The following is a 16,231-nucleotide window of genomic DNA, read 5'->3' on the forward strand; positions in this document are numbered from 1 at the left end:
ATTTCAGGAATACCATGTACTCGATCAGTTTTTAAAGTGAATATGCATCATACACTGAAGAGCCAAAGAAACTGGTACACCTGCCTAATATCTTGTAGTGGCGCCGCAACATGACATGGCATGGACTCTGTTAATGTCTGAAGTAGTGCTGGAGGCAGTTGACACCATGAATCCTGCAGGGCTGTCCATAAATCCATAAGAGTACAAGGGAGTGAGATCTCTTCTGAACAGCACATTGCAAGGCATCCAATATATGCTCAATAATGTTCATGTCTAGGGACTCTAGTGGCCAGTGGAAGTGTTTGAACTCCGAGGAGTGTTCCTGGAGCCACTCTTTAGCAATTCTGAACGTGTGGGGTGTTGCATTGTCCTGCTGGAATTGCCAGAGTCCATTGAAATGCACAATGGACATGAATTTGCAGATGATCAGACAGGATGCTTACATACATGTCACCTGTCAGACTCATATCTAGACATATCAGGGATCCTACACCAATCCAACTACACATGCCCCACACCATTACAGAGTTTCTTCCAGCTTGAACATTCCCCTGCTGACATGCAGGGTCCATGGATTCATGAGGTTGTCTCCATACTCATGTCCATCCACTCAATACAATTTGAAATGAGACTTGTCTGACCAGGCAACATGTTTCCACTCATCAACAGTTAATTGTCGGTGTTGACAGGCCCAGGTGAGGCATAAAGATTTGTGTCGTGCAGTAATCAAGGGTACATGAGTGGGCCTTCGGTTCAAAAAGCCCATATTGAGGATGTTTCGTTGAATGGTTCACACGCTGTCTGTTGAATGGTTCACACGCTGACACTTATTGATGGCTCGGCATTGAAATCTCCAGAAATTTGCAGAGGGGTCACACTTCTGTCATGTTGACCGATTCTCTTCAGTTGTTGTTGTTCCTGTTCTTCCAGGATCTTTTTCTGATCGCAGCGATGTCGGAGATATGATGTTTTACCAGATTTCTAATATTCGCGGTACACTCATGAAATGGTCATACAGGAAAATCCCCACTTCTTTGCTGTCTCGGAGATGCTGTGTCCCATCGCCCATGGGCCGACTGTAACACCGTGTTCAGCCTCACTTAAATCTTGGTAACCTGCCATTGTAGTAGCAGTAACCGATCTAACAACTGTGCCAGAGACTTGCTGTCTTATATAGGTGTTGCCAACTGCAACACTGTATTCTGCCTTTTCACATATCTCTGTATTTGAATGCACATGCCTATACCACTTTCTTTGGCACTTCAGTGTAGTTCAGTATTGGCATCCCATGTGAGGTCTCCTCTGAACAAATTGTAACACCCATAAAAATTGTGGCATCCCACAAAAATTGGGACATGTGGCAACACTACTAGAAAGTGAGCTAAAAAAGATGGGCAGTTTTTGTTCTGACATTAAATGTACCTAAATTACCAGTGTACACTGCAGCAGACTACATCTGCCAAACGTTTAGGCTTTATATACCTAACCCCATGCTGTGCTTTAAATTCCAACATTTTGGGCACACCACCTATGGTACAAAGGATGGGCAACATATTGCAGAATTGGGCAAGCTGCCCACAAAGATAATCCTCCCCATACGCCTCCTCGTGTGTACGAATTGCTCGCTACAATATCATTTACAGAGCAGAGAATGTGTGGTCTTTATAGAGGAGGAAGAGATATAGGAAACATAAGTCACCCAACGTAGCCCATACTTGTAAATGAAAAAGACATTTTAGGTCACCAAGCTATCTATGTTCGTAAAGTCATTCACCTCAGCAATGAAGCAGCCAGTGTCATAGAACAGTGATGACACCCATACATTGTCAGCTGATCAGAGCACAACAATCTCTGTCTTTAATTGTAGCTGCAAACCTGCGCCACAGACTAAACCAAGCACGGATATTACAGAATCACGAGGCAACAGAACATATTGTTGAGGAGAACCATTTCCTAATATTCTGGCCAGCTACAAAGATGTCCTGCCCTTGGTTAAACAACAAACACTGTTCCACAATCATGAGCTGGTGGACAGCTTAGCACAGATTCAAATGATGGGCAACTTTAAGAGAACTGCACAGCCTTTCCGTTAGCAAGTGCAATTTGTTGTTGAATTATTTTGGAGAGTGAGAATACCTTGTGGCAACACCATAAACCGTTTCACTAAAACTAAAATTGTATAAGAGACTGTCAGGAGTACTTCAGGGAGAGGTCTTAATTGGCTGGTGTGGTGTGAAACAGAAGTCTCCAGACCAAACAACTAGACATTTCCTGACAGTGGCACATATTTTGCCAGAGCACAATCAATCAGGATCCACCTTTTTGGCACCACAAAGTGGACACTGAAAGAGACTGGTTGGCTGGTTGAGGGTTAAGAGGCTGAGAGAGAGAGTTATGACTTAAGTTACATCAATGATGAAAAATAAAACTGCCCCTTTCTTATGTGGGAGCTGGATTGTGCATTGCTGGTAGCTCATGACACACCACCTTGTCACTGCAGGGTCCATTACTAAGTAAGGTGGCATCTCAAAGGGAGAAGCAAAAGACACTCCTTGCCCTTTTTAACTTAATCTGGGTTTTGCTTTCAGTGTGGGTTTATGATGTCTCATTTCGTCCCTGATAATCTTGCCCTCCTGCAAGCAGCTATACCACAGGCTTTCCTCTGCATATATCACCTAATAGGTATAGTTGTTGATATCAGGCTTTTGATACTACCGTACTTGGAAGTGTAATACCCTGAGACAGCTCCATGAATGGAACTTCTTGGCATTTCTTTCCATTTTTATATGGTTTCTCCTCTTCCCACATTATTTTATACATTGAGTCAGTGATGTTCTCTCTGACTATTTTCACAAAAGAATAGTGTCCCTCGAAGAATTATTTCATGTGATTGTCTTTGCCATACCTGGCAGTAGTAGTTGACAGTACAAAGTCTTGTTTCTCTGGTGTTTTTTTCCCTAGCTGTGCACATGCAACCTGTCATGTACAGCTAACAATTAGAAGGTTGGAGACAAAATATTTGAGTTTTTCAACTGAGAAGAATGTATGTGTTCATTTTAATTGTTCAAATTCTGTTTTAAACTCTCCTTTGTTGAGGGAATACTATTCTTATTTTTAAAGAATTGGTGAGATTTTTCGGCCTCACATGTGAACTTAAGCTTACTTGATTGTCACATCTTAGGAACCTGAAATCACTAAATATTTAAAGTACATTAGTCATAGTTTGTGGGGAGCAGACCAAATAGCTGCTCCAGTATTACTGACAATTTGTGCATTTGTGGCTGGGTTATTTGTGAAAGTCATCTGCAAAACACGTACATAAACAAATGTCGAAATTGGTGTACCATGTTGGAATTAGGCTGCCCACTGGAGCCTTTAGGACGAGCAATATTCTGACCCCTCTGTACTAAGGTTGTGAGCCACCATTAATCAAGTAGTGATTCCTCATGGTGCAGCATACCTACAAATGAGATCCGCACCACAGATGTCTGCATTCAATACTGTTCCTCACCCACAAACAGAAGGATTTTTCAGTAAGTGTCTGAGATCAACAATGCCTTTTGGGATTCATGTGAAGTCCTATGTATTAGAGATAAATTTGCCTCATTGTAAGGATTTATGCCAAGGTTTGTAGCAGATCTTCACCTTGACCCTTAAAGAGGCCCAGAATTATTTTAAATCTGACAAATTTTAAAAATGAATGCACTATAAATTTAATGTTTAAGCTCATGTTTTATTATATTTCAGATAGGTACATAATTTTAATGCAGTATGCACTAATGGTTTAAAGAAATGGGATTACCTTGGCTGATCCATGGATTTCTCTGACCATGTTGTCAGAATTCTTTTTCTAAATCAGTACACTGTATTTAGCATAGAACTTTATGTGATCATGAAGGCACTAGAGCAGATGAGGCATCGTCCAAACAAAAAGTTCCTCATCTGCTCCAGTTCTCTTGTGTCCTACAAATATTGTAACAAATGTACCCAGCAAAGAAAATAGTACAAACAATACAGGGCAAATAGATTCCTCTTCAGCTGCAAGGGAATCATATAATTCTGAAAGGTACTGGTGTACATAGTAATTTGGGGAACTCAGTATGCAGATCAAGCAATGAAGAATGTCTCCAAGGAACACAATGGGCTGTTCCTCAGCAGACTGTCATCCCATTGTTGAGTCAGAGAGCCGTGTTACTGTTGGAGGAGGATTGGCTTGCTGTGAGAGACACCAAGCCACTCAGTGAAACAGCCACCCAGCGGAGTAATACTTCATACTAGTCACCCCAATGTGATGTAGTTGTAGTGACCAATATCTGAATTGTTTACAATCCAGTAATTCATGGTTCCATAGCCAGGCAAGGGGAGTGTCACCCCTCCCCCCATTTTTTATGCCTGTGGTATATAAACTGTTATATGGCACATGCTGTCTGAGAGCATTAAATATTTTGATGAGACAAATTCACGTGGGTTCTACCCTCTACTTTATGTGATGATACAATTAGTGTGGTAAAGCTTTTAAAAAAATTTGTAGTGTCTGTACTCTGGCCTAAACTAAGGATTTAGTGTGTTGCAAAATGACTGGATCATCCTTTTCCAGCTTGGTTATCACCCAGCCACCTCCATCTATTATAATCTTTTAGATCTCTCCATTGCCTCTCTCCTTTTTATTAGACATTACACAACTCAGTATAAACATTATTTCAGTACTTCTTTGTGTGTGTCTGAGTGGGATAAGCATACGCTCGCACATGTATGTGTGTGTGTGTGTGTGTGTGTGTGTGTGTGTGCACGTGCACTTGCTCTGTCTCTCATGGGTTTTAGTGAATATTTATATTTTAAGTCTTGTTGAATTTTTACTGTTTGACTACTTATAATCACACTTGCATCAGAAAAGATTTTAGTATATCCATTGAAGAGCTTCATATTTTTGGTCCAAACAAATACAGTATATCACCACCATGATCATCATACAATGTTTTCCATTAGTAGCCCATTTCGTAAGTGTGTTTCTTGAAGATCTGCAAAACACTCATCTACTGTTTCCGTAATTTCTTCATCAGCCTCAATTTCTTTTTTTCCAATCACATACTTCTTTGTACAGGAATGGGTGTAAGCTGGAGGGTCCCAAATCTGGAGAGTCAAGTGCATGTTTCATCTTTTTACTAAGTTGCTTAGTATTTTGATCTGATTGACCAATATCTCTTCCACTGTAACAATTTAACACACAAAATTAGCTGCATTCTTTTTAAAACATTCCAAATATTGCCAAGAAATTAATTTTTCATTTGTCTTTGGTCATCATTCAATGAATGCAGCACAAAATTACAAAGCTTTCTCATAGTTAATTCTTCATATAAAATGTACCATACTTTTTGCCAGCCAACATAGCCTGCGAGAGCAAGTAACCTACAGAAGGTACCTTACCACAAGGAGTTGCTTTGTTCTAAGGAACAAAGTGGTCACTTTTACTGGACATTGGTTCCACATGTATAGGGGATGTCATGGGCATGCGTACAAGGTGGCTACATCTCACCCAAGGAGTAGTAGTTGAGCACAAGAGAGTTAGTTTAGAGATATTCCCGTATCAGTTAAGCTTTGTGAATGGACTTTGTTTCTGATTTAGCTCAGTCACTCTGTACTTAAGCAAGTATATCTCCACTGAGAGAATGTTTTTCCCTGAACTATAGTTGAAGTATTCACTTAGACAAACATTAAAAAATTTACAGTTGACATTTATTGTTATTTGTACATCCCCTTCTTTGAATTTCCCACACCAAATTTGCCCTACTCCTTTCATAACCCTCTCATCATGCAGCTGTCTCTTTACTCTTTAATAAATCTCCCCTTTCCCCTATATGTGCCTCAAAACAAGTGATCAGTATGCTAAGGTATGTGTAACATTGTATGACTAATGACACAGCCATAATTTAGTTCAAAATGTGACTGCCTCTTACATATGGGGCTGTTCATTCACTGTGCTGCACTTTATTCATTTGTATAATAAATCAGTTTGAATATTTATCCTTTTAATATGATTGCCGGTGATCCTTTGTCCATGTCAGAAACTTGTGTGTGAGTGTCGCGCTGTTTCTTTGCTTGGCAGCTGACACTATTCTGTGTTATTTCTCATAAAGTATCCTGGTCAATTATAGATATTTTGACTGAGTTAAGTTTCTGTTCATGTTGTAGTTGGCAGGAGAGCCAACACCGGGTTACTAAAGGAAGCCGAAAGGCACGCGTTTTAGCTCATGCAGGCAGGCGTGAGGTCTGGAACAGGACAAGGAAATTAGAATTTAGAAAAATGGACATAGCTGGTGGAATACTTAACTTTAATCCGTTAATGAAGAACGTCGGTCTTGCCGGTACATGATTCAGTATCAATAGTAACTGGTAATGGCGCCTTGCTAGGTCGTAGCAAATGACGTAGCTGGAGGCTATGCTAACTATCATCTCGGCAAATGAGAGCGTATTTTGTCAGTGAACCATCGCTAACAAAGTCGGTTGTACAACTGGGGCGAGTGCTAGAAAGTCTCTCTAGACCTGTCGTGTGGCGGCGCTCGGTCTGCAATCACTGATAGTGGCGACACGCGGGTCCGACGTATACTAACAGACCGCGGCCGATTTAAAGGCTACCACCTAGCAAGTGTGGTGTCTGGCGGTGACACAACAGTCCACTCAGAATAAACATTGTGTTTCACATGAATTGAAGTGCAGGTTGTAAGTGAGAAAACATTTGCACAACTAGTGTGAGATTCTAAGTGATTTTGATGACTAACTGGCATTTATACGCATAAACATTTGATAATAGTTGTTTTGAACAGACAGAGAAATTTCTGTTGTTAACATTCTTGCTTTCTTGCAGATGAACCATCAAATGTAGAAGATGGCCCACAATGGAGAAGTGAAATGTAAAAGATTTTAATGGCATGTTCAATTTGTAAGCAGTGTTTTCATCATCTATAGAAGTACAGATTTTGTATCAGAGTGGGCTACATTGTGTGAGATGCACTGAACTTCTTACTTGTCAAATATTCAGCAAAAAGAATGTGTAGTATTGTTGGTAGACAGAGATAATGGGTTCAGTTTTCAGATACTGGAGATATTTGTAATTTTATAATTTATTGTTTTATTTTGATCATAAGTGATCTATTGCATTTGACAAGCATTTAAAATTTGCAGGTGTTGTATGACTACACAGTTACTCTGAATTTTGATGTAGTGATTGAATATTGAGATTCTTGATATTACTGTATCTAGAAAAGAAAACCATTGATTGACTCATCTTTCTTACTAGTAGTTTCACTGGTTATTGTCACACAGACATGCCTACTGCCATTAAGCGATTTATGCAAGTGCTAACTCCGATAACTATATATAATCTGATGTGTCACTGACTGAAAGTAAGCAATGTATATGTGGCTTGTGGAACTACTACTATTGTGCCAAATGAAGAACTTAACACTTTTAGTGCACCAGTATTGTGTAATAAGGTTTCTGTATCTTGTTCTCTTTACTTGAAAGGGCCATTATCACTTATTTATTTTGTAAGTTCATGTATATTAAATAAACAACTGCTTTTTTTCTTGACTTTGTATTCATTAATTACCTCATGAACTTAGTATGCTCTCAACAACTTCACTCGTCTACTGATAAACTTCCTATCAGGCCTTGGTAAATATTCTTAAACCAGATCACTTCCACCAGAAATTAGTAATTCAATACAGTATGTACCTTTATTTATAGAAAGGGCATCCTTGGGTAAAAAACCTATTTATTGGTCTTGTAGAATAAAAATAGTGTAGAATAAAAGTGGTGTCTGAGTTACAAAGATATAAAACTTTGAGACTTACAACACAAAACTAACAACAAGAATAATAATGATAACAATAATAATAATTCAGTCATCACTTATAGAATACAAAACAATTTTCTTTGGACTTTCAAGCCTTTGAAGTGCATCAGTTTCTCCGAGGTGACACTGAGAAGTCTTTTGTGTCCCAGAAGACAGCAGCTGGCAGTGTGGCTGGGTTCTTGCTACCCTCTCTCTGCTTTGATACCTACCACTGGGTGCACCTTGTTGCACAATCTTCTTGGCTACTTCAGATAGAAAAAAAGCAACACACAAAATTAGAACAATCATATCATATTTAACAACTTTATTACTCAGTAAACTCTTCCGGGCTAAGTTGCCGTGGTCGATCTGTAGAACTTCTTCTCCCTGACGTTTCGTTCTCAACTACAGAGAACATCTTCCGAGGTGAGTCGACTCACCTCGGAAGATGTTCTCTGTAGTTGAGAACGAAACGTCAGGGAGAAGAAGTTCTACAGATCGACCACGGCAACTTAGCCCGGAAGAGTTTACTGATAAAGACGCCGGCCGTGAAAGCCTACATGGAATGAACTTTATTACTATTTTTGTGCCTAAGACCAGACTATCTTATTGTGTCTGAAAATTTAATCCCATCCACATTAAGTGCTGTTACACTTCAACTGTTACATGTGTTGTGAAGTTCGCTTGCTTCATTTCTTCATTGATAGTCCTCCGTGGCGATGTACTGCATTGTTATACTTGCTGAAAAATGGGAGGGTGGAAGTTCAACACTGACTACTGTAAAAGATGTAGCTGACAGTTGCACAGTTGCTTTTCACAGTTCTTTACTTTCACTGTTCACAACCCCACAATATTACACACTTATATCGCCAGTTCACTGTTGGTTAACTTTTGATAAGCCTCATTAATAGTTTGCAGGCAACAGTCAGCATACTCCTACAACAGCTTACCATTGAACATCTATGAGCAGTAAAAACCTAACCACACAGTTCTTAATACGGTACATGTGACACTACTGAACAGACACTGTCATTGTTTTAACACGTGGCCTAAATATGTTACACTAATTCCACTGTGTAGTTGTTACTTGAAACTGATACAGACTTCCCGTCTGAAAATTGGCCGTGGACTGACTATCTCGGGACCAAAAATTGGGCCTTTATATAATCTCACAATAATAGGTACTGAAACTATACATTGTTTGATGTTTAATTTACAGAAATTACAATTAGAACATAACTCATTCAATTAACTGAATACATTGAAAAATGCCCGCCTTCTAGTAGTGTCTTCTACCACAAATGTTTAGGCTGAATTATTTGTTTAAATAATTAAATTAACAGATATAGTTATACAAACAATATTTTTGACAAACCTGGTAATTATTTTGGAATTAATTAAGGGCTGGCTTTGCTAATATGTTTTCGAATAGAGCCAAATAAATACTTTAAGAATCATAGCAGTTTTTCTTCCAAATGTTTATAATTAATACACAATGTATATATGTTTATGAGCCAACAGTAGAATTTAAGCTGCAAAACAATTACTGATCCATCCTGTAACAAAAGTATTAACTAGGAATGGTGCAAATAAATTATAAAATTGATTACATACACAAAACTAAGCACAAAATTAGATTTGGTGCTATAATAATAAAATAATAATAAAAAAATTTTATTGTCATTCGGCTGATTACAGCAATAGACAAAGTCAAGAGCATATATTTCTACATAAACTACTATATCAATGTAAATTGGTTTATATAAAATAGGCACACATTAGAATACAGTATTTTCATCTTCAAAAAATTCATAAATGGTATAAAACGGATTGTTCACTAGTAGCTTGTATGATTAGCTTTAAAAATATTTACAGGCAGTTCTTTGAAGTCAGCACTTAGTCTATTAAACATCCTTAGTCCAAGAACTAGGTAGGAGTTCTGCAATTTTGATAATCTATGATATGGCACATTTTCAGATGCTCTGTTTCTATTATTATGGCTATCATATCACTTCTCAGCATAAAATTAGAGACATTGTTTCTAATGTACAATAAAAAATTGTGGATGAATAAGTTTACTACTGTAAGAAACTGCAATTTAATAAACAGAGGTTTACAATGTTTTGTTTTATCAGAATCTGTTATTATTCTTATTACTTTCTTCTGTAAAAGTAAAATGTCATGAAAAGCTACTACCCCAGAGTAAGATTCCATGAGAGATGATGCTTTGGAAGAAGGCAAAATATGCTGGTCTCACATAGTCATTGGGAACATGTCTTTTTAAATTTCCAATTACATAAATAGCTCTTGAAAGCCTAGCCAATATATTTTTAATGTGGGGTTCCCATGTCAATTTATTGTCAATAGTAACAACTAAAAATTTTACAGTTTCTAATTCTTGGTAGTTAGGAATCTCCTTGAGGCTAAAGTAAAGTGTCTGGGTTTTGTTTTCATTTAGTAAGAAGCCATTAGCTTTGAACCATAATGAGGACTGAGAAATGGTATTTTCGGTCAGTGTTTTCAGTGTACCTAGATCAGAGCTTTTACGTAGAAAAGTTGTTTTATCAGCATACAATATTGTGTGATAATTTATGAATGAGGGCAGATCATTAATCATTAGTATAAACTGTAAAGGTCCAAGTACCGACCCTTGAGGCACTCTGTACCTAACATTAACCAAATTTGATTTCTCCCTACCAATTCACACAACTTGTTGATGGTTCTCTAGAAAAGACCTGAACGTATTTATACTGTTGTCATCAAAACCATAGTAAACTAGCTTATTCAGCACAGTGTCATGCTCTACACAGTCAAAGGCTCTGCTCAGGCCACAAAATGTAGCCTGGGCATAGTCCCTAGCCTCGAACACATCTAGGACTATTTTGACGAGGGAGTCCATTGCATCTGTTGTGGATTTACCTTTCCTAAATCCAAACTGTTTATCACTAATTATATTTAGTTTAACCCAAGCAGACACTAACTTGCTCATACATAATTGCTTCCAAAAAATTTTTTATAACTGAGGTTATGGATATAGGTCTGTATTTCTGAAGAGTGAGGGCCACCCTTTCTTTTTCATGAAAATGCAGATTATACTCATGTATGTTAATGGTAATTAGGCAAAAATGAAAATAAAATGAATTTAAGGGGGCAGATGGCCAAAAAAGAGAGGAGATGAAAAGATCCCAGCTCGCTTCGTCACATTACCCCCTCACTTGATTGACCAGATAGATATTGCAAATAGCTAACTGGGCAAGTCAATGACCACAAAATCACTAAAATGCCATATCTTGGCATGAAATTCGCACCATTTATGGACTCATATCATCTTAATGTCCAAAATATGTACCTTACCTCTAACAAAAACTCAAAATGTACAGTACCATGGATTTACTAATCATTACATTGTGAAAAGAGAATAGTCACCATCACATAACTTAATTACTACTCAAATCAAAATTAAGGGAATGGAAGTTGTACCAAATCGTCACCCTACTTCTTCACTCAACTATTAGTGCTACTCTCATCCAACCAGAAAATTAAATCCGCACAGAATCACAAAATGTTACCAAATAGTTGACCTGTCAGATTATTCACATCACTCTAGTACCACAGTTATCAATTAATCAGGAAAATTACTTTTCTTCATTGTATTATTACCACTTTAAGCTCGTAATTCCTCAGAACACAAATAGAAGTTTTCAGCTAACCTATACATCTGCTAATGCAGTGTTATATGACTTGTACCTCACTAAAGTATTGCTCTTTCTGTTAAGCTCCCATTCCCAGCTGCAGTGTCATGAATTGCACAGTATACACATCACCCAATCTTGCCTAGTTCAAAAATATATCCTCAATATAGTTACACCACATTTGTTTGTATAGAGTTACCTTTTTCATTACTCAATCATGTCTGCTGGCTCCATTATTTTACCTACATTTCTTACCTTGTTAGCTAGTGGAGTGCTTTCTCAAAATAATATCCCTACTCCAAAGACAGGCTCCCTAATCATTAAGACCCTAACTTTATTCATTATTTTATTATTTCATTATTGCTTCATTATCTAATAAGCAAACACCAGCCCTGCTTATCCAATGCAAAATTGATTCTACTGAAAAACACTCCGCAGTAACATCCTTATCCTAAGCCAAACTTAACTCTCATTACTGATCAGACATAACTATCTCTTAGAAAAAGCATTATTTCACTGTATCCCATCAAATTGCATGAGATTCTAACCTGAAGGGTGATATATATACAAATCTTGCTTATTCTTTCCACACGCATTACTCTATGAAACTATGTTTAAAATTTTATTTCCTCAATGTTAGAAGAGGCTGTACCACGACTCTTCTATAAGTAGATAGTTATCCCCATATACTGTTTGCACTGAACACAAACACTTCTATTATACCGCAATTAATATTAAGAGCTAGTATTCAAGATGGTTTTTACTGCATATTGCCTCTGCTGCTGCACCAAATTATACTTATTTCACACATGAGATGATTACTTCCCATGTTAATTATAGTTTTCAGACAATCTGCACCTTCTCCTTCACATATGCTGACCCCTTTCATTTTCTATTTACCTTACCTCTTTGTTTCACAGAAATTCTTTAACCATGATACCAATTTACTTTCACCATATTTCATAAAACTACAATAAACAAAGTATCTCATAGATTTTTACCAAATACCATTGTTGGTTTTTTTTACATTGGCTTTTCTTCCATCGTCTTATGATTCCATTACTTCTCACTAACACAACATAATATATACAGACAATACTAGAGAAACATTTTCTAAAATATTCCTATACTAAAGTATCCTGCTGTAAAAAATCACATGACAGTCAAAGATAGAATGTCTCTGATTCACATATAAACTACAGATAGAATAGGAGAAGAGTTTGAGTGCCTCGGGAAACAAAAAATGAGACAGACAGCTGGGGTAAGTATTATTGGCACATAATGAATCCAACACAGAATGCTGAACCCCCTAGTTGCTATTTGCACAAGAAATTAGTCCCAAATATTACAGCAATGCTGAGGTTTTTAATCACCAAGAAATTGCACTCAAACAGCTGTCCTGCCAATTCCGCAGTTAATAATACCTCTCGTTTCACACTCTTGAATAGTTTACCAGTAGCAAGAATAATTTTTATTCCAGAAACATGCACCATTACTAGGCCCTCTGTGTTCGTACTAGATTCAAAAAATGCCTGCGAAATGCCATTCAATTCACTGTCACTGTCCAGTAAACACTTAACATGTATACCTTGTACACTTGTTGTTATTACAGGATTCCACACTTCCTTTTTACTTATCATGTGATCATCATACAACAAATCCACATTTATGCTTTCCCTGGGAAAACTATCATCCTGCTTACCAAAACAATTATCAGACACAATCAAATGACACATAGCATGGTCCTCTTCATCATTACCGCTCTCAAACTCTAACTCTTCATTATCCCTAATATTATTCTCCTTTATGTTTTTTTACTTAACACATTGCCATTATTATCAATTATAAATTCAAATACCTCATCCTTATCACTACTGCTATCATCATTACAACTTCTCTCAGAATCAGAACTACCGTCACTTTCATTGTCCTCCAATACTTGGCTAAGCAGTTGAGCCTTGTTTCCAGTATTAGACAGCAAAGCAAAACATCTGAATTCCTTGTGTTCTCTTAAAAACTTAACCATCCATTTTGATACTTTGGACATCCTGAGCAACAGCAACACACTCTTTTCGTCACTTAATTTTATTATAGTAACTTCCTCCTTTCTTTTTACAGGATAAACATTGCTACAGACGCCATCATTCAATGTTGTTGTTGTTGTGGTCTTCAGTCCTGAGACTGGTTTGATGCAGCTCTCCATGCTACTCCATCCTGTGCAAGCTCCTTCATCTCCCAGTACCTACTGCAACCTACATCCTTCTGAATCTGCTTAGTGTATTCATCTCTTGGTCTCCCTCTACGATTTTTACCCTCCATGCTGCCCTCCAATACTAAACTGGTGATCCCTTGATGCCTCAGAACATGTCCAACCAACCGATCCCTTCTTCTAGTCAAGTTGTGCCACAAACTTCTCTTCTCCCCAATCCTATGCAATACCTCCTCGTTAGTTATGTGATCTACCCATCTAATCTTCAGCATTCTTCTGTAGCACCACATTTCGAAAGCTTCTATTCTCTTCTTATCTAAACTATTTATTGTCCACGTTTCACTTCCATACATGGCTACACTCCATACAAATACTTTCAGAAACGACTTCCTGACACTTAAACCTATATTCAATGTTAACAAATTTCTCTTCTTCAGAAATGCTTTCCTTGCCATTGCCAGTCTACATTTTATATCCTCACTACTTCGACCATCATCAGTTATTTTGCTCTCCAAATAGCAAAACTCCTTTACCACTTTAAGGGTCCCATTTCCTAATCTAATTCCCTCAGCATCACCCGACTTAATTCGATTACATTCCATTATCATTGTTTTGCTTTTGTTGGTGTTCATCTTATATCCTCCTTTCAAGACACTATCCATTCCGTTCAACTGCTCTTCCAAGTCCTTTGCTGTCTCTGACAGAATTACAACGTCATCGGCGAACCTTAAGGTTTTTATTTCTTCTCCATGGATTTTAATACCTACTCCGATTTTTTCTTTTGTTTCCTTCACTGCTTGCTCAATATACAGATTGAACAACATCAGGGAGAGGCTACAACCCTGTCTCACTCCCTTCCCAACCACTGCTTCCCTTTCATGTCCCTCGACTCTTATAACTGCCATCTGGTTTCTGTACAAATTGTAAATAGCTTTTCTCTCCCTATATTTTACCCCTGCCACCTTCAGAATTTGAAAGAGAGTATTGCAGTCAACATTGTCAAAAGCTTTTTGTAAGTCTACAAATGCTAGGAACATAGGTTTGCCTTTCCTTAATCTAGCTTCTAAGATAAGTTGTAGGATCAGTGTTGCCTCACGTGTTCCAATATTTCTACGGAATCCAAACTGATCTTCCCCGAGGTCGGCTTCTACTAGTTTTTCCATTCGTCTGTAAAGAATTCGTGTTAGTATTTTGCAGCTGTGACTTATTAAACTGATAGTTCGGTAATTTTCACATCTGTCAACACCTGCTTTCTTTGGGATTAGAATTATTATATTCTTCTTGAAGTCTGAGGGTATTTCACCTGTCTCATACATCTTGCTCACCAGATGGTAGAGTTTTGTCAGCACTGGCTCTCCCAAGGCTCTCAGTAGTTCTAATGGAATGTTGTCTACTCCGGGGGCCTTGTTTCGACTCAGGTCTTTGAGTGCTTTGTCAAACTCTTCATGCAGTATCATATCTCCAATTTCATCTTCATCTACATCCTCTTCCATTTCCATAGTATTGTCCTCAAGTACATCGCCCTTGTATAAACACTCTATATACTCCTTCCACCTTTCTGCTTTCCCTTCTTTGCTTAGAACTGGGTTTCCATCTGAGCTCTTGATATTCATGCAAGTGCCTCTCTTTTCTCCAAAGGTCTCTTTAATTTTCCTGTAGGCAGTATCTATCTTACCCCTAGTGAGATAAGCCTCTACATCCTTACATTTGCCCTCTAGCCATCCCTGCTTAGCCATTTTGCACTTCCTGTCTATCTCATTTTTGAGATTTTTGTATTCCTTTTTGCCTGCTTCATTTACTGCATTTTTGTATTTTCTCCTTTCATCAATTAAATTCAGTATCTCTTCTGTTATCCAAGGATTTCTACTAGCCCTCGTCTTTTTACCTACTTGCTCCTCTTCTGCCTTCACCACTTCATCCCTCAAAACGACCCATTCTTCTTCTACTGTATTTCTTTCCCCCATTCCTGTCAATTGTTCCCTTATGCTCTCCCTGAAACTCTCTACAACCTCTGGTTCTTTCAGTTTATCCAGGTCCCATCTCCTTAAATTCCCGCCTTTTTGCAGTTTCTTCAGTTTTAATCTACAGTTCATAACCAATAGATTGTGGTCAGAGTCCACATCTGCCCTTGGAAATGTCTTACAATTTAAAACTTGGTTCCTAAATCTCTGTCTTACCATTATATAATCTATCTGATACCTGTCAGTATCTCCAGGCTTCTTCCATGTATACAATCTTCTTTTATGATTCTTGAACCAAGTGTTAGCTATGATTAGGTTGTGCTCTGTGCAAAATTCTAACAGGTGGCTTCCTCTTTCGTTTCTTACCCCCAATCCATATTCACCTACTACGTTTCCATCTCTCCCTTTTCCTACTGACGAATTCCAGTCACCCATGACTATTAAATTTTCATCTCCCTTCACTATCTGAATAATTTCTTTTATTTCATCATACATTTCTTCAGTTTCTTAATCATCTGTAGAGCTAGTTGGCATATAA

General features: G+C 37.8%; 1 protein-coding gene across 1 annotated transcript in view; it reads left to right on the top strand.

The window, feature by feature from the left end:
• The window catches only part of LOC126412662 (putative helicase MOV-10), a 431,824-nt gene extending 424,237 nt beyond the window's left edge, over positions 1-7,587 (top strand). The window contains exon 20 of the mRNA XM_050082364.1: positions 6,863-7,587. Within this exon, the coding sequence (XP_049938321.1) occupies positions 6,863-6,912 (50 nt within the window). The 3' untranslated portion in view covers positions 6,913-7,587. The remainder of the gene's footprint in view (positions 1-6,862) is intronic.
• Positions 7,588-16,231: the final 8,644 nt, after the last annotated feature.

Source organism: Schistocerca serialis, chromosome 7 (assembly GCF_023864345.2).
Source record: "Schistocerca serialis cubense isolate TAMUIC-IGC-003099 chromosome 7, iqSchSeri2.2, whole genome shotgun sequence".
NCBI lineage: Eukaryota > Metazoa > Arthropoda > Insecta > Orthoptera > Acrididae > Schistocerca > Schistocerca serialis.